The 27,702-nt window shown below is 38.2% G+C and overlaps 1 protein-coding gene across 1 annotated transcript; it reads right to left on the bottom strand.

Annotated features, from left to right (window-relative positions):
* plp2b (proteolipid protein 2b) lies at nt 1-25,485 on the bottom strand. Its single transcript, XM_062998608.1, has 5 exons — nt 25,190-25,485; nt 3,914-4,069; nt 2,759-2,857; nt 2,443-2,539; nt 1-1,692 (listed from the first exon to the last, which is right to left on the bottom strand). Exons 1-5 carry the CDS (start codon nt 25,277-25,279, stop codon nt 1,685-1,687), a joined length of 450 nt encoding a protein of 149 aa, XP_062854678.1. The 5' UTR covers nt 25,280-25,485; the 3' UTR covers nt 1-1,684.
* Between the last annotated feature and the right edge of the window lie 2,217 nt (nt 25,486-27,702).

Below are 27,702 nucleotides of genomic sequence, written 5' to 3'. Positions count from 1 at the left end.
TTTGCATAAGATTATAATTTTTTATTGTGCACCGCTTTATGAACAACAGTAACATTATAAAATGACAATGAAACAAAATACTGCAAAACTACAACCTTCCTCGTTCATTTTCAAGGATGTCAAATAAAAAATGTCAAAGAAATCCTGAGGTGGCAATGTTTCATAAAGCTTATCCATGCTAAGCAAACATTTGACAGTAAGGAAAGCAATAATGAAATGCCTCAAAAGTTTATTAGTACGTTTACTATGAAACTCCAGTAGGCTGTAAAAAAGCAGTAAATGCACTTAACAGGAAACGTGAATGAAAAATAACAGGATTTTTGTCAATGTCAAATATTACACATGTAAAACAAAATTCATTTAGAATACAGAGCTGTTCAGGTCAAGAATCCAAACAAGGCACAAAAACATCAGATTTGATACCAGACTCAAATAAGAAGTGTTAAAATACTTGGTCAAACTAATACACAGTAATGTTTTACTAAACCTCTTCTTTCATTTTATTGTGTTGCTGTTTAACTGCTAGATTTATTTATTTTTTTTAATAATAGGTAAGTGAAGTTGCATTTCGATGTATGTTCAAGCATCAAACCATCTGATTAATAAGATGAACATGGGTCAGTTGTTTCTATCAAGTTTCTAAACAAAGGAAAGAACTGAGAACCGCATTAAATACTTCAGTTGATCAAATCCTGAACTGTCAAATACATCAAAATTATACAGAAATACACAGTAAAAAATTTCATTTTAAGAAATATGTATATGTATTATCTTAAACATTAATAAATTAATTTCTGTAAAGCACTAGTGACTTTCATGACCAGTTTTCTGACATAACAGAACTTATATTTAGAGAAGTAGACTCTGTTTGATCTGAATCTTATGTCTTGAACAATTTCTCTTCACTTTCCCATCTGTTGGATTCCCTCAAACATATGACAATAAAAATAAATACTGGGTAAAATAATATGAAACTGAATTTTCTGTCTAGGAAAATGCTGTCTAAAATTAAAAGGAGCTTTTTTGTCAACATAAAATGATTATTTAAAAAACTAAAATATTCATATTTCAGCTTCTCTAATTTACGGTGGCTCGGTGGGTAGCACTGTCGCCTCACAGCAGGAAGGTCCTGGGTTCGATCCCCAGGCGGAGCGGTCCGAGTGATTTCTGTGTGGAGTTTGCATGTTCTCCCCGTGTTTGCGTGGGTTTCCTCCGGGAGCTCCGGTTTCCTTCCACAGTCCAGAGAAACTGAAATGCCCTATAGGTGATTATGTATGTGTTTATGTGTGTCTGCCCTGCGATGGACTGGTGCCCCGGTCAGGGTGTTACTGTGTGCCTTGCGCCCATTAAAAAGCTGAGAAAGGCTCCAGCACCCATCCCGCGACCCTGATTGGATAAGCGGTTAAGACAGTGAGTGAGTGAGTGAGTGAGCTTCTCTAATTCATAATTTAGCTTTTCTAATTAATTGTGCTTCTTATTCACTAGTACTAATCATTACAACATGACAATCCATTTAACAAGTTTAGATCCTTAAGGTTATTTGTGTAATGTTATCAGTGTTATGCAGCCTTTACAACTCCACATTTTCATATAATACCACATTACCAATATTAATACTAAATTTGCCATTTTAATCCATTTTCCAAGTGTTTCAAAGCAAGTGCTGCTGCTCCTAGAGTAGTGTTCAGGCATCTGTGGGATTAAAACAATGAAGAGAAAATGAATTAGTAACAGAATGGCTATGAAACACAGTATCTGTAATTAGATGGGTTATTACACTGATTATCTCTTCATCACGGCACCTGTTAGTGGGGGGATATATTAGGCTCCAAGTAAACATTTTATCCTTAAAGTTGATGTGTTAGAATAAGCAAAAATGGGCGAGCGTAAGGATTTGAGTGAGTTGGGAGCGAAGGCTGGCCCGTGTGGTCCAATCCAACAGACGAGCTACTGTAGATCAAATTGCTGAAGAGGTTAATGCTGGTTCTGATAGAAAGGTGTCAGAATACACAGTGCATCACAGTTACAGGGCTGTTTTAGCAGCAAATGGAGGACCAACACAATATTAGGAAGGTGATCATAATGTTATGCCTGATCGGTGTACATATTTGACTAAAAGTATGTGGGCACATGAGCATGGGCTTGTTGGATATCCCATGGCCGTTAATATGGAGTTGCCCCCCAAAACTCCTTTGCAGCCATAATGGCTTTCGCTATTCTAAGAGTTTAATCCATAAGAGTAAGGATCATATCTGTGGACATTTGTGCCATTTACTCAAAAAAGCATTTGTAAGTCCAGGCACTAATAATGGACATGACCTGGTTCACAATTACATTCCAAATCATTCCAAACTGTGAGGGTGTGTCAATATATGTGTTTCAATTTTTTCCCTGTATAGTAATAGGTGTGAAAGTAAGTTAGTGTGTTAGAGTGTTCCATACTTGAAGACACGGCCGATCGACCGCTGGTGCTCCTGATTTCTGTGAAAATCGTGTACGTGTCATAACCAAATACAATGCCAGCGATAAGACCGAAGACCTGAAAAAAGAAAGCATCACAGGTTATTTATGCTTAATGTATACATTGTTATAAAAATATACACCATATATCTTAGTCTAAATTGTCAGTAATATGAACAATATTAATGTAAACACATTAAATTGCTTCCAGACCATTTATATTTACAAAAACAAGGTAGTTGTGTTCATTTTACTTAATATATAATTAGTTCTAAGACCACAAAGAAAATGTTCTTACCCCGCCTGCAATGCGTGCTCCATCTCCTGATCCACCAATCACACAGATCAGAGAAGTGATGATGTACAGCAGGGCACCAATGCCAGCACGGAACAGATCCTAAAACAGACACAACAGCATAAAAACTTGTACAATTCTGAGTCTGAGTTAATTGATAATTCTGCTTTTTTCTTACTCTGTTTTATATCCTGAAATTACCAGCACTGGAAAAATGCATATTCCTAATGTAAAAAATAATAATGAAATGACAGCGGGTGGCACGTTGGCACAGTGGGTAGAGCCGTCATCTGACAGCAGGAACGGCCAGGGTCCTTTCTGTGTGAAGTTTGCATGCTTTACTTGTGTATGTGTGGGGTTCCTCAGAGAGATCTGGTTTCTCCTACAAGTCTGAAGACATGCAGTCAGACCATTTGGAGATGCTAAAATTGCCCTAAGTGTGAATGTGTGTGTGTGTGTATCCTGTGATAGACTGTCGACCTGTCTGAGGTGTTTCCTGTCTTTCACCCAATAAATTGGACTCAATGCAACCCTAACCAGAATAAAGAGGTGGTAAAACAGACAATAAATGAATGAATAAAAAAAAAACTTAATGACAAGACAGGATGAGGGGATATGCAAAGTGTGTCTTTTATTCTGCATAACTGCTCCTGAGTATGTCAGAACTAATTAATATAATCCTGTATTGTTAGCAAAAAAGACAACACTAACCTGTTCAACCAGAGCTGTGAAAACGTAAGTGCCTCTGTTATTCCTGATTTGTCACACTGAATGATTGCAAATCAATAAGCAAAACATACAACACAGGAACTGGTTGTACAATCTTTAGCGGCAATATCTGCAACACTATAGTCCAGTTGGTTTGCAGAACTGCTATTAATTAGACACACAGCTATGCTAGTGAGCCTAAACTGTTTTAGGCCTTGTTACAACACTTCTTTTGGCAATTATTAAAGTTAAAATTCATCATAGTTAAAAACTTTTTAGGAAAGCAACAAATTAGTGCAAAAGCTTAGTTCAGCTATCCCTGTCAGAAAAAAGACCATTCTATTTTACAGAAGGACAACAGGAGGTGCGGCAACTGTCCTGCATAACTGTGGTTAAAAGCTCTGGACTTAGATGAGAAGCTTATGGTGTGTAGGCTCTGTGATTACTTACAGACCATTGCCAGTTGACCAACTGGAACTGCTTGTCCAGCTCCATCATGAAGATGACAAAGAAGATGATGGCAAAGACCATTTCACAGATAGCGACGGTGGAATAACCGCTGTACAATGATGCTGCGTAACAGATCATGATGATCAGGCTCAAAAGCTACAGAGAAGATAGAAGAAAGAGAAAGAAATGCATGTTTAGATGCGCTATAATATTCTTTACACCGGGATGAAACATGTTTACATTAAATCACAATCACAATTATTCTGTTGAAAATGACCAGATTTGATATATGGAGTATGTCTAGGATACACGGTACCATTTGAGAACATTTAAAAGCACTGTTCAGCACGCTTTGCTCTTAGCTATGGTAAAGATGTAGAGCAGTGTGTCATGATTTATGAGTAGAGTATTTATTACTATAATGAACTAAGTCTGAGGTTTTTGTTCAGAACCAATTATATAATAACAAAACATAATTCATCCCTTTTATTGCACTTTTCTGAAATGATCCACACACACAGCTCCTCTCTCTCAGCCTCTATTCTCTCTCTCACTGCTGCATGTGTTCGGGCTCTCGGCGCCCTTAGTCACGTGACCACAACAACACAGCAGAGCAGCAGGAGTGAGATGAGCAGTAAGATGAGAGGAGCGGCTCTGTACACACATGGTTTCTACTTTCTAATAAAACGGGAGAAACGTGCTGAATGTAGCGGAGAAAAAGTAAAAATGAAGTATTAATACTATCAATATAGATGTGCAGTATTCTAACTATACGAAAGACATTACAGCTGTGAGTTCATATCCAAGGTAAACAACATCTCGGGTACTTGTTCGCTTAGTCGCTAGTGTTAGCTGCTAAGCTAATTGTAGTGATTTCTGTTTCTATAATCACTCTGTGTTTATAACTCTATCATATTATTATTGTATTAATAACATTTTTGTCAGATTTTATGTTTCTGGGTGCTTTGTTTTGTCACAACGTTACCATCATGGTGTAATTTCCCTCGGGATAAATAAAGTAAATCTATCACCACCAAGCGGCTAACTCGTAGTTGTGTTTGCTGGGTGAATAAATATGTACATTTTTAATAGTGATCGAATATGTGTGTCTTTGTTAATTTAAAATAAAAAATAGATGATATTCTGTTTACATTTATAAACACAAAGTCAAAACAATAAGAAAAGAGCTCTTATACATCAAAACAAACACCACTACGCATGCGCAGACTGAACGAGAGCCTCACTACGCATGCTCCTATTCACGAAACTGACCTACGCATGAGGGTCGTTTAGTGAATTTGCGTAAGTTGCGCAAAGTACGTAAAGTGTGTTTGTACTTTACCTGTGTATAATTCAGGGCTCTAGACTAACTTTTTGCACTGGTTGCACTGGTGCGCCTAACTTTTTTTCTTAGGTGCACCAGCACAAAAGTTAGGTGCACCCAAATTTTCGACTGCATCGCATTTAACACCGCAGTTTTACAAGTTCACTTTTTTTTTTTTTTTTATCACTGTCCATACAGGCAATATTGACTTGTAATTAACTAACAATCTGGTCAACATGGCCTCGTCTGATGATCTGTTTGCTGCTGCCTGCCACTGAAGGGCAGTGGGGAGAGGGGGACACTCGGGCAGTGCATTTATCGCCGCATGTAATGTGTTTTATAGATGCATTGGGCTTTTTCAGCCTTTCAATTCAAAATGTATTAGAACCAGTCACAAATACACTATTACCGGCCATGGTCTTCCCATGCTCTTTACAGTTAATTATAGTATTATAGTCTAATTATAGCAATTATTTTTTATAAAAATTATAAAAATAATAGAGTAAATGTGTATGTATGTGTGTATATCTATTTATATGTGTGTATCTTTAAAATTATATGTATATGTTTGTGTGTGTGTGTGTGTGTGTGTGTGGGGCTCTAGAGTGTTAGTGTAATCTTAAATGCAGTGCATTATATTATCTGCTTTACTGAATCTTTTACAGATTCCCAAAATCGCTTGCGGTGCACTCACTGTGTATTTTGACTACATGTATTCTAATATATTTTGGTCTTTTAGTTATTTTTATATTTTATTAACGAAAATATTGTGTTTTTACTTTCGCTGTCGCGGCACTTTACCGCTAGCATTAGCCCCTTGCTACTAGAGGGTCGTCTCACCTAGCCGCTGTCCGGTGGGGATGCTTCGGGTCTTTTGCTGTGCGGTGGTGGAGGTGTGGGAATAAAGGCACACGACAGGGTCGAGTCACTTTAACTGTTTAGTCAGGACTTAAGTGAGCGTTACAACACTTTACACCGCCGAGCTCCAGAACCCGAACTTCCATTCTGGGGACATCCGGCGAGTCTCATATACAAAACTAAACTTACGGCAGAACGTCCGAACGCACATGTATAAACCTGGTGCTGCATTCTGATTGGCTGAGCTGAATGTTGCTTACATATCGCCGCCAGAGCCGTAGATAGAGAGAGTTGCGACACTCCTTGATCTCGCCGCTACGCGGTCACGTGGTTCATGTAACCCTCCAATAGTTCCAAACAAACCCGGCGCTGTCATGTTCTCATATGGGACAGGCAGCAGTAAATGAAATATTAAACAGTAAATAATAAACATTTGTACAATTTCTGGGTATTTTCACCTGCCTTTACATTTACTGCATCTGCTTTAATGTCAATTTGGTATATGAAGTGGAGAATTGATGTTTATAATGACTTAATAGGTCGTTCTTGTTAACACACAGTACATTATATTAGCATACATTACATAATGCGATATCATTAAGTAGTTTAAACAGTTTTTTATGTTTTGTTTTTTACATAAACTAATCTCCCTTCACTTTCCTGAGGATTCATAATAATAATCATTTTGGTTAAACACTAAGCCATGTGGCTGATTCATAAGGTTTACCTGCACTAAATGAACAGGTTCATAAACACACTACCGCACCTTTAACATTATAGTGCAGGTACATGACATAGCATTCATTCATCTATTTCATGAGTAAGTAATAATTTATTTCTACATGTAATACATGAATTAATTCATAATTAATATGCACTAGTTCATTTTGTCTAATGTATGTGGTGGACAAGGTACACAAACCATGTAGCTGAGTTGAAGTAGAGATATCCAAGGTAACATATTACTCCAGTAAAAGTAGTAGTAAAAGTAAAAATACCTCCACTAAAGTACTAAACTAAATTTACCTTCAAATGTACTTAAGTATGAAAGTAAAAGTAGCATGATTTATTATCGCTCTGATGTTTTATTGTCATTTCTGTAACAAGACTCTTGATTAATCAACTTTTAATTAATCAATTTTAGGTGAAAAGACTCTAGTGTCATTAATTAAGCTTAACTGACTAAGCTAAATTCAGTTATACCTATTAATTAAGATAAACATGTAACATTTAGTGCTGAGCAAATGCTAAACAATAACAGTATTAAGTATATTAATGACATTAAATTCATATTTTTTTTAAAACAAAGCAACAAACAGCTAAAAAATTTTGATAAGTAGTGGAAATGAATGGGGCTCTATGGGACATTTGGAACTATACAGAGCTCCACAACCCGGAAGCTGCACAGAAAAAATGTCCCGCCCCCTTTCCAACGGTTCCCTATGGGAGTGTCGCCACTCTGTTCTCTCTACCGCTCTGATCGCCGCTAGAATATTGTCCCGCCCTTCACTATCTCTGATTGGTTTAGACCATGATATTGGCCTAATGTGTGTCTGTTGTTTTTTTTTTTTCCCTCGGACGCCTGGTCGCACCGGTGCGACCTGAGATTTTTTTTAGTCGCACCATTGAGAAATTAGGTCGCATGTGCGACTCTAGAGCCCTGTAATTTACACTATAATTTCCATAAAATTGCCCCTATTTCTGTATGTGCAAAGAAAAGTATTTAAAAACTTACTATCTTCTGTCAGACATGAAAGAAAAATAAAAAAAAGACAGTAATCAAGTACAGTTGTGTAAAATTTCAATATATGCACTTTATTTGTACTTGTAAATAGACACAGACAAAAACTAAATACTCTTTGTGCAAAATAACCAGCATGAACATTTACCGCTACAACCGCAACATGGTCGCTGTTCCACCCGCTCACAGCCAACTTAGCTTATCAGTGCTGTTACTAGATTATCATTTATCCAAACAACGATCCCGGGCATCCTTGCTGAGTTTGTCTCGGTATGATTTCCTCTCATCTCGCGTCTGCTTTTACTGCTTCTTAAGAATGAAAAAGTAATGCAATTGTCTTTGCTAGTGATGGGACATTCGATACCGAGGCTTCGAAGCTTGTTTCACTTGTAACACTCGCTGAGTCGATTCAGTGATTCGGAGCTTGTATTGAATTCCCTACCCTCACGTGACTATGACGTCGGAAGCTTCGAAACACTGAATTAACCACCAGAACTGGGCGAGACTGATTCAAAGCTTTGGTGCTGTCCCTTATCTCACTGACTATTTAAGAGACAGTCAAACACCTGATCACTCTTCGAGTCTCAGAGAATTGTACATGACAAATTTTAACGCAATGCTTTAATCAGTAAAGAGAATTATTTGTAGATATAATATATAAAATATTTGGTGATCTATTAAACCACAGAGGGTTCGTATGTTTCAGTGTTGAGTAGCTGCAGGCTGCAATACATGCTTATAGCCACCAGGTGTCACTCTGCTCTGATGTCCACTTTCAAAGCTTCAAATCATTTTCAGCACAATCAGGAGGAAGCTTCATTGAGGCTTCATCTGCTCATCACGAGTCTCTGCTGCTTCTTTCACTGTATCGCTGACAAAAATAACACATGCACTGTGGCGTGTCGGTGACGTCACCACGCTAAACACGTGACTGACACAGACCAATGAGCAACTAGTAATGAACTACTGAATCACTACACCGACACATCATTCATTCTAATGTGTATTATAATAATGATTATTTACATTTAAATAAAATAATTTATTGCAATTCCATATATGAAAATAATAATTTGTACTCGTTATTTATGACGGAAATTTGACCAAATGAGGTGTTTTCTGAATGTTTGTGGTGTTTCCGCGCCATCATGTGGATCTTTGCTGAGGTAACGTATCCAGTTCCTGGGGAGATTTACTATATAAAGATGCGTAAATAATAGGGCTGTCGAAGTTAACGCGATAATAACGCATTAACGCAATCTCAATTTAACGCAATTAAGATAATTAGTGCCATTAACGCAAATTCTAGTTCATGTTGAGACTTGAACAAACGTTTTAATGTCGGACATGTCACCGTTTTTCATTTGCGGTTTGTTAACAAAATGTAAAAGAGCGTCGTAGCATCTGCACTTGCATAATAAAGAAATAAATACTCGCTATATTCACAAGTTGTCGGGAGCAGAACACTTTATTAACTTATTCTGTTACGGTAAAGAATACCGGACAGCTGAGTCAAGCACGTTGTCCATGAACTATGGAAGCCCCAAAGGGTCAAAACACACTCACTTCGTGTAGAAACGTCCATCAAACCATTGGATAGTATTACTGCCTAGTATGTGAGTGAATAAAACTCCCTTACAGTTTTCTCTTGTCCCAGCAGTTTTTAACATCAGTACATTTAGCATAAAATGTGTTCACCATTTTAATTGTAACATTTCACTTAAAAATCCTTGTTTTCTATAACATTTACACAGATTTTTTTTTAATGCGATTAATCGCGATTAACTATATGAAATTCAGAGATTAATCGCGATTAAAAATTTGAATCGTTTGACAGCCCTAGTAAATAAACGTTAAACAATGTGGCTGCACCGCAACAGTTTCTGTACAGGGGCTCAAATACTAAAGAAAATCAAATTTAACACGTTTCCATGTTGTTTTGAGCTCTGATGGATAAAGAGTGATTCACGAGAGGAAAAAACAACTTCACTGTCAAACTGAACAGTGAAGGTGAGCACAAGAAATCAGGGGGTTTTATACAAGCTGAACGTGCTTTTACTTCTTAAAATATGATGTATAAATCACACAATTTTATGGAAACGGTTGAGAGTGCTAAAATACTCGTACATGAAAGATAAACGTGCATTTATTATCGACCGAAGTTCCACTTTTCTGGCTTTTTGTAAAATGAACAAAATACACAAAATTATTAAATAACTAAAATTCAATCATATACGATAATATAATAACAAAACTAATTTTCCACTGCACTTTTTTGGCTTACAAAAAATAAACAAAAGTATTACTGGTGAACAATTGTTTTAAACTTTACATTCTTTTTTTATTTCATTTACTGTTGTAAAATATCCCCACACAGCTCCTCTCTCTCTCTCTCTCTCTCTCTCTCTCTCTCTCTCTCTCTCTCTCTCTCTCTCAGAAATTCATGATTCAAAGTAGCTTTATTGGCATGACTGTAGGAAACAATGTTGCCAAAGCATTACAGCAATAATAAAATTACAAAAGAAACAAAAAAATGACAATAAAACAGTAAACGATAAAAGTGAAGAGATTAAAAAAATAAACAGATATACAGATAATATATAACTGTATTTTATATACATATGTAAATATACACAGAGCTATAAATATAAATAAATATATACTCTCTCTCTCACTGCTGCATGTGTTTGGTCACGTGACAGTACCACAGAGCAGCAGGAGTAAGATGAGAATGTAAGATGTGAGAGGAGCTGCTCTGTACACATATGGTTTCTACTTTGTAATAAAACGGGAGAAACGTGCTGAATGTAGCGGAGAATGTACGGATATTGGATCGATCTGCCCATCCCTAGATAAGGTTAGAATAGCCGTGTGAACTTACACTACCAATACCTTACTTACAATACACTTACAATACCTACACTAGTCAACTAGTTCACAGCTGAGATACTGATTAAAACCCAAATAATTCAAAAACAATAAGTATTATTATCATTATGAAAGATATACAATAAAGACTTGTACACTGTGTGCAGTACACTAACTATACGAAATACAAAACAACACGGGTACTCGTTAGCGTAGTCGCTAGTGTTAGCTGCTGAGCTAATTGCAGTGATTTCTGTTTCTATAAGCACTCTGTATTTATAACTCTATCATATTAATATTGTAATACATACATTGTTGTAAGTAGCTGCTCTCAGTAGGGTTGTAAATAAACTCAGATGTTTAAAGCGGTTCGATTTCTTGTTACTTGTTACTATCACGTCATATCACCACGTAGTTGTGTTTGCTGGGTGAATACATTTGTAAACTTTTAATAGTGACTGAATACATGTGTCCTTGTTCATTTAAAATAAAAATAGATGCTATTCTGTTTACATTTATAAGCACAAAGTCAAGAAAAGAGCACTTATTCACCAAAACACAAACACACGGTGTAAGAACCTCACTACGCATGCGCAGATTCATTTGCGTAGGGTGCGCAAAGTGCGTCCGTACTTTACGTATGTATAATTTACACTATTTTTTACATAAAATTATCCCTATTTCTGTAAAACTTACAATCTTCCTACCAATGTACTGATGTCTGTTAGGATTTTAACAATATAATAACGTGACGGTACCACAACAGAACACAGGAGGGGAGGGGCGAGGTGGGCATGTAAGATGTGAGAGGAGCTGCTACAGTTTGTACACACATCATCTTTATATAAACACTGCAATTCTGTCAGAATTAGGGCTGTCGCGGTAACCACAATTTAGCAATACCGCACTATAGACCAGCCAACTGCAGGGCATGCCAAGCAACCGTCACAACCACGATGTTCACGTTTTTTTTTTTCTTTCTTTCTTTTTTTTGCAGGGTCCATCTTGTTTTACGCTTACATTTGGGCGAAATAAATGTTAAATAAATTCATAATGAAAATGAGCAGATACTGAGAGAACGCGCTACCTGCAAGAGGAGCCCATAGACTCCAACGCAGATCCACTCGCCTGGTGGCACGACAGCCAGGCTAGATTTCCTCTGCTCTCTAATGTCGCATGCAAGTATACATGTGTATTTGTGCAATGAGCACACCATCAGAGAGAGTTTTAGTGCCGCCGGGAACATCGCTACCCCACTCAGATCCTCTCTAAACCACATCAGGTAAACATGTTGGTTTTTCTGGCGCACAACAAGGACATGATAACTCAGGTTTAAGGTCTTATAGACTGTATTCTTTATTCTAAATGAAGGTTTCGGTTTATTTTTATGTTTTTACCATATTTTGATTAGATGTGCACTAAAATATTTAGTCTAAACAGTTTGCTTTTTTTCATTTCACAGTGTATATCTAGCCTAGGCTAGAAGCTAAATTTGAACCTTGTTTTAATAGAGAAAAGCCGTGCATTCTTATTGTGCATCCTTGCTCTTCTTTGTTCTGTATTTAACAATAAACATGCATTTGATTTGTCTTAAAGCTGTCTCATCTTTGTCATTTAAAAAGCAATAATATACCGAATTATAGCCTAACAATAAAACTTGTTTATATAGCTCTAAAATCCAGATAAATTAAGTAATAAAAAAATTACTTTTTTTTTCCCTAAATCCCCAAAGGGGAAATCCTTTCACCGTGACAGCCCCAGTCAGAATTCATCAGAACTACAAAGTTTTGTGTTTTTAATATAACTTGTAAACTAAGCTAAAATACGGGCAGGGTATATATAGTATCGTATATCGCCACTTCTTAAAAGCATATCAAGATATGAGTTTTTAGCCCTAATTTCAACATGATTGACGTAAAACAACTGAGTTCACCAAGCTTAACATAAGCAGCTGCTGCTGTGACCAATCTGTAGCATATTTACGAACACAGGTGTAAAGACAGTCCATATGTGAAGACTTGTGTTCCTGCTAATCTCCTTAACACATGTGTTAACTGTTCACAACATCTGTGAAAAAAAAGAAGCCAAAGAACAAAACGCTAATTCAATGCCAACTGGTCTACGCCATGTACTGAAACCACAAACAGAAGCTGTAGGCAAATGTCCCTTTTTTTTGGGTAGTTGTTTTGACAGCCGATTCAAGTTTACTGTCACAACAGTCAGTCTCTTAGTACTCAGAATCAACCCAGATACTAAGGAAGTGTGAATTTGCAAATGTGTTTAGTGCTTGATGGGTGGGTGAATTGATCACAATTAAAAAGTTATTAAATGTCATAATGCAAAACTACTACAATAAATGCCATAAATTCCCTTCAGGATCAATAAAGTATCTACTTATCTATCTATAAATGAATTAATCTAGCACAGGACCTAGATTACAACCAGACATGATTTTAAAAGCATAGCAGCATGAGTACTAAAATAAGAGCTATAGAAACAGAGAGTGTATGAATAGTAGGTAGTAGTAATGTGAGTCAGGGGTGAATAGGGGCATATTTAGAATGCATTCACACAGGATAAGAGCTCTTGGTGTAATACACATGTGTGGTTTCTCTACTCCCAACCCCCATGTAAGCATGAGGTGTTGAATGGAGCACTTATACAGCAGAGCTGTGCTCTTCTCTCCCTCCTCACTTCAGTTGAGTAATGAAAAAAAAGAAAAGGTTTAAATGATCCCACAAACTCCCAGGGAGACGAGGAATTTGGCGTGTAGGGGCTAACACCAAGGAACACATGGAAGGCCCTGCTGTTTTACAGGTAACATAGTAGTGGCAGCAATTTGTGTGATTACCACACAGGATAAAAATGTAAAAGGCATTTACAGCATTAGAATTATGAAATTCTTAGAATTTTTTGCATATCCCAGCTTGTTTGGAAGCTGAGATCAGAGCACAGGGTCAGCCATCGTACAGCGCCCCTGGAGCAGACAGGGTTAAGGGCCTTGCTCAAGGACCCAACAGTGGCAGCATGGCAGAGCCATGAACTCTAAACCTTTCAATTGATAGCCCAAAGCTCTGCCCACTAGGCTACCAGTTAACAGAACTCATAGGTCATGTGTTGACATTATATTGGTACTCATTTCAGATGATCTGACCACAAATGGACAGCAGAGATGGACAGCTCCTTATACTTTATTTTTTACAAGCCTATTTATTTCTTACTCTGTCATTGGCTTTATAATTGTTGACATTGTAGCAAAACAATGAGACGCAGACAGTTTAAAGCATGCAGGAGACAACTATTCTGTTCAAAACTGTTGTATAAAGCAATAGAATACTTAAGATTCTTATGACATCACAACTCTGATGATCTATAAAACTCACCCTGTACTTGTGCCTGCAACAGAAACAGCTGTGATGTTACCTGCAGTAATAAAATTACTCTCATGTCGTTTTGCTGAAGTATATGTGCGTACATGAGCTTGATTTAATACAAAGCTTCTGTTTTGGCTATAGAGCGTGAAAGTTTGTTCGTCTATTATAAGTCGATAAAGCTCAACAATCTTGCACAACAGCTGTTGCCTAGGGAACAGTGCCCATTGACAATAACATAAACACTTTCACTGTATGACTTATAAGCTGTTAAAATTACATGGGAGACACACATTACCTTCATTATTAACAATAGTTACATGTCGTGTCTCTAGAGCAACAACAACGTGGAGTGGCACATATGTCACCATTAAATAAACATTGGACTGCATGGGTAACTACACGATGCACAATAATTAAAAACATATGGCATCCTGACACTGGGCAAGTGTAATTCCTACCCTGGAAGAACAAAAATGAGCTGAGGAAAAAGATCTTTTAATGTCTGTCGCAGCATTATGAGTTCAGCAGTGGAAGCTCAAACTTTCAACCGCCCCCACTTCAAGGTCGCCACTGTTGGGTCCTTGAGCCCTCAATTGCTTGAATGTTTTCAGTAAGTCGCTTTGTTTTAAAGGACCTGCTAGACGCCATAAATGTAATAGTAGAGGACGTATAAAACTAAATGTTTGGAACACATACTTAAATATATATATGTAAAATTTTACTCCCAAATGAGTTGTATTCAATTACCCAGTTGTATCTTTCCAAGAAGGGCTGTACCACTGCTCTCCATTATTCACCATCTATGTACAACGGCCTAGTCATTAGAAGGTGAACTTTTCATTGTGCTCTCATTGCCAGTCCCAAGCCTGAATAAAAATAAGAGGGTTGCGTCAAGAAGGGCATAAAAGGGAGTAAAACTGTGCCAGATCACGTATCTGATTAAAATGATCTGATGTGGTGAACCCTAAATACAGGAGCAGCACAAAAACAAGAACATGAACTATTTAAGCACATAACTGTAATTATGTCTATATTCCACATAGGGATGCAAATGTTGCCAATTTTATTTAACCAATAACCAACAAGCACTTAGTGTCTTATTAAAATATAAAACTCATCACTTTTCACGTTTCATCTCAACAAGTCTTTAATTAATAACAAACAGCTAACGTAACAAAGCAAAAACCAAACGTCTACATAAACACTAAAAAACAAGAATAAATACTTCCCCAAAAAGCCTATATACAGTCCCTGACAGAAGTCTTGTCGCGTAAGGACATAGTAACTTAAAATGGTATATAACTTTATTTGTAATCAATCAATTGTTACAATAAATGGTTCACTTTAATGCCAAGGGCTTTCACATTAATAACTGGGTGCAAAATGAAACTGTCAAAAAGTGTCCTGATGTCCACAGCTTGGTAAAGCCCATAACATGTTTTTGCAAGGACAAAAGTCTTGTCGTGTCTTTAAATGATTCAACCAATCACAGATTAGAGCTTCACCTGGGACAAATAATGTAATTAACACATTCCCAGGTGTGTATAAAAAGAACCCCAGCACACCAGACTTTCATGTGAAGTGCAACCTGACCTCTGACAACATGTCAAAGATTCAACCACAAACCAAAGTGCTGATCATCAAGACCTTGAAGACCAAGTCTGCTGCTGAGGTGGCAGACATCTTTAATGTATCCAAACGTCAAGTGGAGAGAATAAGAAAAGGATTTCAAGAAACTGGGGACGTTCATGACAAGCCCAGGTCAGGCAGACCCCTTAAGACAACTGTTCGAGAGGACCGTTTGTTGCTTCGACAGTCTAGGGCCAGCCCTTTTTCAACTGCAGCGGAGCTACAAGAGAACTGGTCACCAGAAAACGCTGTATCTACAAGAACAGTTTGTCGAATTCTTTCACGTAGTGGTCTTCATGGCCGAATTAGTGCTCAGAAACCAGCATTAAACAGAAGACAACAAAAAAATCGTGTCGCATTTGCCAAGGCCCACAGCTTGCAGAAAGGATGGACAGTGGAAAAGTGGCAGAAGGTTGATTTTTCTGATGAATCATCCATTGAACTGCATCCCAATCGCCGCAAATACTGCAGAAGACCTGTTGGAACCCGCATGGACCCAAGATTCACCCAGAAAACAGTCAATCATGGTTTGGGGTTACATCCAGTATGGGGGTGTCCGAGAGCTCTGCAGAGTGGATGGCACCATCAACAGCCTGAAGTATCAAGACATTCTTGCTGCCCATTACATTCCAAACCACAAGAGAGGGCAAATTCTGCAGCAGGATGGTGCTCCTTCTCATACTTCAGCATCCACATCAAAGTTCCTGAAAGCAAAGAAGATCAAGGTGCTCCAGGATTGGCCAGCCCAGTCACCAGACATGAACATTATTGAGCATGTCTGGGGTAAGATGAAGGAGGAGGCTTGGAAGATGAAACCAAAAAATCTTGATGAACTCTGGGAGTCCTGCAAGACTGCTTTCTTTGCCATTCCAGATGACTTCATCAATAAGTTATTTGAGTCATTGCCAAGACGTATGGATGCAGTCCTCCAAGCCCATGGAAGTCATACACGATATAAATTATTTTTTCCAAGGCACCATGACTTTATGTTCTAATGTTATTGTAGCATGTTTGTGTATTCAAAATAAAGTATATGTATAATTTCAACATTATTTTTGTATACAACAAGACTTATGTCCAAGCAAAATCTGACCTTTCTGTCCTAATTAAATGATAAAACTCAATGAATGATACAAAACTTTCTTTTGGTATAATAAGCATAATCTAGAGGGATTTGCCTTTCAAATAAGCCAGTTCTGATTTCAATTGATCAACTACAAGTCAAGTTATTTTTTGTTGTTCCTACAACTTGGATAAGCGACAAGACTTCTGTCAGGGACTGTATATAAATATTTTTTGGGTGTATGTTCATGTGCATGAATAGGACTGCACTGAAATTAAGTCTCAATCACTAATAGTTCTCAGTCATCCACACCCAGTAAACTCATGTCACACAGTACAGAAAGTTTAAAGTCCAACAACTCTAATAACAGATCCAAATGTAATCATAAACCCCGGCTTCAGCGTTCAAACCCACCAAGATCTCACAAATATCTTGAGCAAACATGTTAGATTTAGATTTGCAGTAAACGCTTGAGCATCAGGGTTGGTCACCATTGACACCAACATTCCTGAACTTCAGTTTGCTGTTGTCTTATTAAGCACTGAAAAAAAGCCTGTTTTCCACCAGAGCAGTGGACGAATAAAAGAAAGCATTCTTCCCATCCCACTCATCTAAACTGATGCCAGCATGGGGTACGCTCATAAATTCCCGCTGCATTTTTTTTCTTTCAACTACCGCTGTCTGGTCCAACCCGCTAAACCTGATAAATGTTGGACGCTGTCGGCACGCTCTTAGTACTCAATGATATACATCTAGTGAATCATGACCAAAGGTTAACAAATGTTAATGCTACTGAATGCTTGCTTTCTCTATGTCAGGGTAACTCTGGTATTTAGACAATTAAGGGATTAGGCTTTTGTGCCTAAGAATGAATGTAAACATCTTAACCACACATGAATACTTACACTATATGACCAAAAGTATGCAGACACCTGATACCCTCCTTCTGGGGCAAGACTTTCCATAGGATTTTGGAATGCATCTATGGAATTTTGACCCCATTTTGTTATTTAGAGTATTTATCAGGTCAAGCAGTGTTGTAGAATAAGAAGCCCTGGCTCACAATCGTGCTTCCAAATAATCTCAAAGGTGTTCAGTGGGGTTAAGGTCACGAATCTGTGCTGACAACTGAAGCTCCTCTACAACAAACTGGTCAAACCATGTTATTATGGACCTCACTTTGTGAACATGGGCACATTCCTCAAATAATTTTCATACTTTTATTTTCTAAAATTGATTGTATACGCCTGCTTTCATACACATCTGGCCATTTTATTTATTCATTTATTAATGTTCTCTGACTATCGTGTGGTTTTAGTGCAGTGGGTCTGACACCAGCTGGAAACACTGAGAAAAAGTCAAGAATATACCCTAGATAGGGCACCATTACCTAACACAGCAATCTGCGTTTACTGAGAAAAAGTTCAGCATTTTAACTGCATGGTAAAGTGAATCTGTGGATCTGTGTGTTATGTATTGTTATTATTACTAACTTCTAACTATTTAGCATTATTTCCTTAGTATAAAGCTAATACTCTCCTAGTAAGTCCTGTTTTCAAACAATAAACAGCTCTTCATGGAATAGTTCTGATCATGAGGTCACTTCTCCAATTATGATGTCACTTTTCTACATTCAACACTGGGTTGTTGTGAAAATATGCAATATGAGAGAAGAAATGCAAGTGGAAATAAAATTGCAAATAAAATTAAAAAGATGCTAAAGCGTACTAAACTGACCTGTATGGGTGGGGCGAGACACAGTGCGGGCAGCTGTTTGGTCAAAACAGAATCACAGTAGTTGTGAGATGACACAAGCGCCATATCTAAAACCCAACTACAAGCACTGTCAAGGAAATTGTTCTGTTATTGTGCTACTGCTATTGTTTACAGTTACTGTAGCGTATTTGCTCTCAGCGTCTGGTGTGCAATGCCGTCACAGCCTCACCTTTAGCAAACTCTTCCTACCTTCATGGGTTTCTTGCGCAATTGGAAATAAACCACAGTACATTAGGTCTAGCATTGTTTTGGATGCATAACATATTGTACTGTAGGGTACTGTGCGGTCAATTAAGAGTTCCTCAGCATCATTCTCACTTCAAAACAACCATCTGCTTTACATTCATTTGCAGGACATTTTAAACTAGGAGTAATATTCAAAAAACTACTTCTTTTGTGGGTTATTGGCTAATCACTGACATTCCTAGTGTGTGTGTAGGCGCTGTGCTCTGCCTGTTGCTGCCGGTATATAATGAACAACATAAGATGCTACTGGAAATGCTAGTAACAGTGAATGGAGTCCCTACTTTAAATCTACATTTCATATATTTCTATCAGCATTTGTAAATATGTACACATTTACATTTTCGGCACTTAGCAGACGCTTTTATTCAAAGCGACTTACAGTACTGTGACAGTATACAGTCTAAGCAATTGAAGGTTAAGGGCCTTGCTCAAGGACTTGCTCAGTGGCAACCTGGCAGTGGTGGGGCTTGAACCAGCGACCTTTCGATTACTAGTCCAGGACCTTAACCACTAGACTACAACTGCCCTCATGTACACGATAAAAATATCTGCATATACCATATTGGTGCATCACTAGCCAGAAGCTTGTTGGTGGCTATCAAAAGTGACTGATCCAAGATTTAAAAAAATGTAAGGAAGCATGTAACCAAATATTTAATCATGCTGTTTGCATAATTAGCAATATTTGGACAGAAATGTTTAAATGCTCTAATGCTCTAATGCTTTGACATACATTTCTAATAAACGTGGAAACTACATGCGACCTGAGACATCAGCATCATCAGCACTGACTGGAATTCAAACTGTTTTGTCATTTCCACAATAATCAATAGAGTAATCCTGATAGATCAAGTCACACAGTTGACCAGACAGGCTAACGGCGACTCAAAAGAGTATAGCTTAAGCTTCAAAAAGCACTTTGATAGCCTGTGTTTCCTATTTCTCCCTCACAAGAGGGCAATGTAGGGTTGAGATGATGTAAGCAGCCACAATCACCCTTCATAGTCATATGTATTGACTCTTTATTAGTAGAGGAGACTGGCACAAGCTGCCTCTGTGAAGCTCAGCTGTTGACTGCACTCCTGTTAGCGCACAATGAGCCTCTATTCACACTTTTAGAACTGGTCAGTTTAGAACACCCACTGTTGCAAGATCAGCGCCCACTTCTAGCACAGAGAAAGAACATGATATACTAAACACGTGCAAAGCGAGTACATCAAGTACATCAGCCACATGAGTATATCAATGTATACAAAACAAACAAGTACATTGGGCTAAACAGTAGGGATGTAATATTAATCCTAATCCTGCTGCTCAGTATGGTGGGGATCCATGATGATCTGGGCAAATATCTTTTATCTTTTAATTATTAAGTCAGATGACTGATTTTAATATTCATAGTTAACTGTGGCTCAGGGGGTAGCACTGACAGCAGTGGGTCGCCTCACAGCAAGAAGGTCCTGGGTTCGATCCCCAGGTGGGGCGGTCCGAGTCCTTCCTGTGTGGAGTTTGCATGTTCTCCCTGTGTCTGTGTGGGTTTCCTCCGGGAGCTCCGGTTTTCTCCCACAGTCCAAAGACATGCAAGTGAGGTGAACTAGAGATACAAAATTGTCCATGACTGTGTTTGAACTGATAAGTCTTGTGTAATGAGTAACTACCGTTTCTGTCATGAATGTAACCAAGGTGTAAAACATGACATTAAAATCCTAACAAACAAACAAACATGACCAGGACCACTAAAGGGATGCACCAATAATAATCTTAATTTCAATATTATGTAAACAGTTTTTAAAAAAATATCCTTACAATTAATGTAGACTGAATAAATCAAAGTTAAATGTTGCATCCACTGGTAATTTTACAGTGGATTACTCTCAGCTTGAGAACATGCTTGATATTTTTGCTTATAAATATGTATTATTAAAAAAAAAGCTGAAATGATCTCCCAGTGTTGTTCTGTGTTAACATCAGTGCTAATTTAATGGAACTGTAGTTCAGAAACTACACACTAACAACAAGATTTATAAACTAAAGTCAAACCTATTAAAGTAATGAGAGTAATCTATGCTATGCTTTGGCACTGGACTAAATTTGGCCTTGAGTTTGCTGAATGTTTATAAAAACAACACCCAAACATGGTTGGGGTAGTGCGATACTGTGTGCCTAGTAGCTTAAGTACCTTCCTGAGAATAATGGAACCAGCTCTAACAAACAATCCTATGGTAAAATGCCCAGTCACCAATATGTCACCAAAAGGTCTGAGCAAAGTTCTGACCTGAGAATGTTCTGGCAGGACCTTATATGGACATTTTAGGCTCAGAATCCCTCAAATGTGACTGAATAAAAGCAATTCTTTAATTCATTCACATTGATGCAAAACACTGATCTTCAGTTATCAAGATTCACTACAGAGATATTACTGAGTTCTGTACTCAAACATTCCTTCAATCAGATTACTGATGTGCATGTAAACACAGTATTTTTAGTCACGATTGCTTTCTTTTGGTACTGCATGAGTGAGCAGTTCAGCTCACTCATGAATTCTCTTTTCTATTATTTGAATGTAAGATTTTCAGTTTGTAAGATAAAGATGATACATATTTGGCTTATTAAATAAAAGAAATGATCCAAAGTACAAAATACTACTGAACCACACACATAACCAACACAAATGTGACAACTTACTGAATCTTAAAGCTTTTTCAGGCTTGAAAGATCTCTATGACTCTCAAGGACGTGTTTGGTCATGGAAACCACAAACGTTACTATACAAACGTCAGTACTACTACTACTACTACTACGAACCTCACAAGGGGTACAATTTTATCATTCTGTGGTCTACGTTTGCAGTTGGTGAACAAAACCGAGAAAAAAAAATGTAACGCTTTACTTTTCTTCACTAAAAAGATGACTGTTATTATTTGTCACAGAACTAATCATGAACATCAAGGTAATAGTTTAAAACACATGTTTGTCTGAGGCATCTACAAATCTACAGTGACTTGTACTTGTAATCATTTGCATCTTGGCCTACTTCAAAGTTACAAATTAAGTACACAATTACAAAAGCATCATCATTAAGTTATTCAGGTTTTGTTTTAAGTGTAGTAACATTAGTTACTCATTTATTATCTTTATAAAGACAAAGCTACATATAAGAAAAACGGACCTGATACAAGATTTGATAACCTTGAAGTACAATTGTTTTACAGCAGACAGGGTTGTTAATGTATAATTTCTCCCATATCTACTTGTAAAACATGAGAGGTTATGATTATAATGAGCAAAATGCCCTCACATTTAAAGAAGTGTGCCAAACCCAAGATATAACAGTTAAATAAATAAAGAAAAGTAAGAAAAAGCAGAGCAGTGAGTTCTGAGTTTTTCCAGAGTTTATTTAGTTATGAGTTAATATAACTGACTTGGTAGTGGCTGTTGACCATACAAAGAGCTGCTGCAACAATTTGATCCAGCAGGTTTTGCCATATTGCCACAGGAATACCCTGGACAGGACATCAATCCAAAGCAGGGCTTTGGCGACCCCTGACCCCCGCCCTTCCCCAGCCAATCATGTCTGTGTATGCATCCAGCAGGCAAATAGCACCACTGAGGTTCAAACCCAGTGGTAGGCTGGTGTAACAGACAGTGTTACATATGAAGAAGACTTTCCCTATGATTTGCCAATTTAGTTTAAGGGCATTACAGCGACTCGTTTAGCTGGCACATTGGCTTTATAAATATCCAGATGTGCATAACTGGTAACTGGTTCTAACAGTTTTATATAAGTTATTTAAAGTGCTTAGAGGCATCATCTACAGTTTTATGAACTCCTTCCTCCAACCTGTCTTGTGTCAACAGTTGGTAGTGTAATTATGTCAGGAATGTTTACTTCACACACACACACACACAAACACACACACACAATTTACTTATTACCAATTAATATTGATGCTGACCATGTGCAACTCATAGCCATGATGTAACAATTTTATAACATACCTCAACAATGTGCCATGTTACAAAAAAGGTTCATCTCATACTGTCTCCATAAGCTCAGAGCACTTCAATTGCCTTCTTAGTCACCAGATCTATATCCAACAGACCCCTTTTGGGGTAGAACAGGAGACTTTCAGTATGACTGTGCCACAGACAAATCTTTAGCAATTAAGTAATGCATTAAGGAATGGTTCCCAAATTTTTTCTACAGTGTTCCTTTTGCAGATAAGAATATTTTTAAGGTCCCAACTCTGACACAGTTTACTTTAAACATTGTAATCTATACAAAACTGCTACACCACTGACATCAAAGAAATGGTTTCAACACCATGTGTAATTAATGCCACAATGAATTAAGGATGTTCTGAGTTCTGGGGTACAAACCTTGTACTGGTACAAAGTGGCCTGTGAGTGTACTGTAGCTATAAAATAGTCTATGTACAAAATTATGAAACAAACCCAAATCTCTTATTTACTTCTACATTGAGGTATGTGATATTGTACAATGACTGACCCTGCCAACTTCCAAAGAAGCTGGGATATGCTGGGATATACAGCCTCTTTACACAATTTACCATCACAATTTGTCATCAACAAAAAACCACTCACAATTCCCAACTGTCCTGCCAAAATTAATATAAAAACTCTAAAGACAGATGACTATATGCTGCAAGACAGGAGCAGAACAGAGACGATGCTTCAACTGGCACTACTGTGTCTTTAACTGAATCCGTTTATTGTACAGTGTGCCTAAAATGGAACATTCCTATTGGTTGCTAACAAATTTAGCACAATATTTAGAACTGTGTGTGGTGTTCAGGACACAGCAACTTCTGTGCTTCATGTGCAACCCGATACAGTGAATTTAGAACATCATAATCCATCACAATGTTTAATGCTGGAAAATTTGAATGCACTCTGTGATGCACATCATATACTTTAGGTTTGTATAGATGAGCCCATTCTCCTTTTTCCTAGCACTTTTATTGGTCATTTTAAATCACAGAGGGAAAGAAATCCTCCAACTCTGAAAAAATTCATCAGTTCTACTGGATGACTGGAAATTGCAGGGTATGGAAATCACTCTGGATGAATTATACCTCTGTGATCTGTTAAAGCAATACTACAGGAGGTTTATGTGGAAAGAAACGGTCAGACTGCACACTTGCACATTCCTTGAAACTGGAAAGCACAGCTGAATCACTCTTGTTTCGCATCAGTTTCTATTTCAAGCATTTCCTTTCCAGTCGAAACCCCCGTTTTTACAAAGCTGCAGAAGAGTTAACTTAAATGTTCTCTCAAAAGTGTGATTTTCCAGAAACAAGCTTTTACACTGACTAATGTACCAAAGCCACCAACTAATGAGTTTCTTTAAACCTAATTGATCAGAACTAGTGTAACTGTGCTGTGTTGGCAAATGAATGTTTTGTTTTGAGGTGGTGAATCATACTTTAACAGTAAATCATCCACATATATACAGTAAAGTAAATTTCACTTTTATATAGGGCTGGGCGGTATGACGGTACATTCAGTATACCATCTTTGATTCCTCATACAGTGGATTTTTCATATACCGCCATACTGTAACAGTTAATTTTAACAGCTGTAGGCCTCAAAAGGCAGCAAATTATATAATATTGTTCGTGACTGAAAGCGCTATAGTGACACTGACATGGTGGTGGTGTGTTAGTGTGTGTTGTGCTGGTATGAGTGGATAAGACACAGCACCACTGCTGGAGTTTTTAAACACCTCACTGTCACTGTTGGACTGAGAATAGTCCACCAACCAAAAATATCCAGCCTGTGACCACTGATGGAGGTCTAGACGATGACCAACTCAAACAGCAGCAATAGATGAGCGATCGTCTCTGACTTTACATCTACAAGGTAGACTAATAAGATTGGTCTAATAGAGTGGACAGTGAGTGGACACGGTATTTAAAAACTCCAGCAGCGCTGCTGTGTCTGATCCACTCATACCAGCACAACACACACTAACACACCACCACCATGTCAGTGTCACTGCAGGGCTGAGAATGATCCACCAGCTAAATAATACCTGCTCTGTGGTGGTCCTGACCATTGAAGAACAGGGTAAAAGCAGGTTAAAACAGTATGTAGAGAAACATATGGACTACAGTGCTTCTATATGGTAAGTGAAGCTAATAAAATGGACAGTGAGTGTAGAAACAAGGAGGTGGTTTTAATGTTATGGCTGATTTCACTTTTATACATATTTCCTGTGTTAAGTAAACATTTGAACATCAGCCCCGCCCTTCACCGATATATCGCGATATCATAGATCACATATAACTCAAACATCAAGTATTTAATCGTCGGTGTTTAAACACAGCTCGTCTCAGGACTGATAAAAACAAAGAAGCATTTACGAGTTACTCACAATTTCCACAGCCAGCAGGGTTCCTTTCCGAGTCCGTATATAGACCTTTAGTTTCTCCACAAAGCCAGGAGTTCCTTGTGTATCTGCCATTTTCACTCAACAGTTATCACTGAAAAACAAACTGACTGTGAGTATGAGGGATTGTAGAGAGTCTAAACGAGTCCACGTGGCGGGTGAATATCAAATAAAAAGAGTGAATTAAAGCTAGGGAGGTTAACGGCTAGCTGTACCGAACTGAAGTTACTGTAAGAACAAAGTTGGAGAAGTTTGTACCCACAAATAACCGACCAACCACAGTAGCTGAGTTCTGTCAGACTGTAGCACCGCCTGCTTCTCTGTGCTTGTGCAGATGGGCGTTGTTGCTAATTCTCAGAAAGAAAAACAAACTCTTAACTTTACTGTGAAGTTACTTGATTTTAAGGTGTGTTAAGATTTCCTAAATTAGTCTAAAACGTACAGCTGAAGTAAAAAACAACATATACTGGTAAAGGACAAACGAATGCATTATTATTATGCATGTATTATGTGCCATACAACCTCTCCCACTTAAAGTGTTCAGATAGTGCACACCCACTGCTGGAGGCCTATAAAACCAATTATAGAAATAAATCATCTATCATCTCCAGCATGTGGTGAGAGGAAACTCCAGGGATCCACACAGAGCCATGACATTAACACTTACGTAATGCTTTAGGTAGCGTATTAGTTAACTGATTTAGGTTCCCTACATAGTGCACTAGATAGTATTTTAGATATGAATTTATGTTCCCTACATAGTGCACTAGATAGTGAATTGGACAATTGGTTTGTGTTCCCTACACAGTGCACTAGATTGTATATCAGATTACGGATTTATGTTCCCTACATAGTGCACTAGATAGTGTATTAGATAACGCATTCATGTTCACTACATATATATATACAGTGTATCACAAAAGTGAGTACACCCCTCACATTTCTGCAGATATTTAAGTATATCTTTTCATGGGACAACACTGACAAAATGACACTTTGACACAATGAAAAGTAGTCTGTGTGCAGCTTATATAACAGTGTAAATTTATTCTTCCCTCAAAATAACTCAATATACAGCCATTAATGTCTAAACCACCGGCAACAAAAGTGAGTACACCCCTAAGAGACTACACCCCTAAATGTCCAAATTGAGCACTGCTTGTCATTTTCCCTCCAAAATGTCATGTGACTCGTTAGTGTTACTAGGTCTCAGGTGTGCATAGGGAGCAGGTGTGTTCAATTTAGTAGTACAGCTCTCACACTCTCTCATACTGGTCACTGAAAGTTCCAACATGGCACCTCATGGCAAAGAACTCTCTGAGGATCTTAAAAGACGAATTGTTGCGCTACATGAAGATGGCCAAGGCTACAAGAAGATTGCCAACACCCTGAAACTGAGCTGCAGCACAGTGGCCAAGATCATCCAGCGTTTTAAAAGAGCAGGGTGCACTCAGAACAGACTCAGTTGGTCGTCCAAAGAAGCTGAGCGCACGTGCTCAGCGTCACATCCAACTGCTGTCTTTGAAAGATAGGCGCAGGAGTGCTGTCAGCATTGCTGCAGAGATTGAAAAGGTGGGGGGTCAGCCTGTCAGTGCTCAGACCATACGCCGCACACTACATCAAATTGGTCTGCATGGCTGTCACCCCAGAAGGAAGCCTCTTCTGAAGTCTCTACACAAGAAAGCCCGCAAACAGTTTGCTGAAGACATGTCAACAAAGGACATGGATTACTGGAACCATGTCCTATGGTCTGATGAGACCAAGATTAATTTGTTTGGTTCGGATGGTCTCAAGCATGTGTGGCGGCAATCAGGTGAGGAGTACAAAGATAAGTGTGTCATGCCTACAGTCAAGCGTGGTGGTGGGAATGCCATGGTCTGGGGCTGCATGGGTGCAGCAGGTGTTGGGGAGTTACATTTCATTGAGGGACACATGAACTCCAATATGTACTGTGAAATACTGAAGCAGAGCATGATCCCCTCCCTCCGGAAACTAGGTCGCAGGGCAGTGTTCCAGCATGATAATGACCCCAAACACACCTCTAAGACGACCACTGCTTTATTGAAGAGGCTGAGGGTAAAGGTGATGGACTGGCCAAGCATGTCTCCAGACCTAAACCCAATAGAACATCTTTGGGGCATCCTCAAGCGGAAGGTGGAGGAGCGCAAAGTCTCGAATATCCGCCAGCTCCGTGATGTCGTCATGGAGGAGTGGAAAAGCATTCCAGTGGCAACCTGTGAAGCTCTGGTAAACTCCATGCCCAGGAGAGTTAAGGCAGTTCTGGGAAATAATGGTGGCCACACAAAATATTGACACTTCAGGAACTTTCACTAAGGGGTGTACTCACTTTTGTTGCCGGTGGTTTAGACATTAATGGCTGTATATTGAGTTATTTTGAGGGAAGAATAAATTTACACTGTTATATAAGCTGCACACAGACTACTTTTCATTGTGTCAAAGTGTCATTTTGTCAGTGTTGTCCCATGAAAAGATATACT

This window comes from Trichomycterus rosablanca, chromosome 7 (assembly GCF_030014385.1).
Source record: "Trichomycterus rosablanca isolate fTriRos1 chromosome 7, fTriRos1.hap1, whole genome shotgun sequence".
Lineage (NCBI taxonomy): Eukaryota > Metazoa > Chordata > Actinopteri > Siluriformes > Trichomycteridae > Trichomycterus > Trichomycterus rosablanca.
The sequence above is the reverse complement of the archived record's forward strand: the minus strand, read 5'-3'. Positions and strand labels throughout refer to the sequence as shown.

Coding starts and splice junctions, on each gene's coding strand:
- plp2b (XM_062998608.1), bottom strand. CDS start 25,279: ATGGCAGATACACAAGGAACTCCTGGCTTTGTGGAGAAACTAAAGGTC. Junction 2,858..3,913: donor TGGTCAACTGGCAATGGTCT/GTAAGTAATCAC, acceptor TGTCTGTTTTAG/GATCTGTTCCGTGCTGGCAT. Junction 2,540..2,758: donor GAGCACGCATTGCAGGCGGG/GTAAGAACATTT, acceptor TTCTTTTTTCAG/GTCTTCGGTCTTATCGCTGG.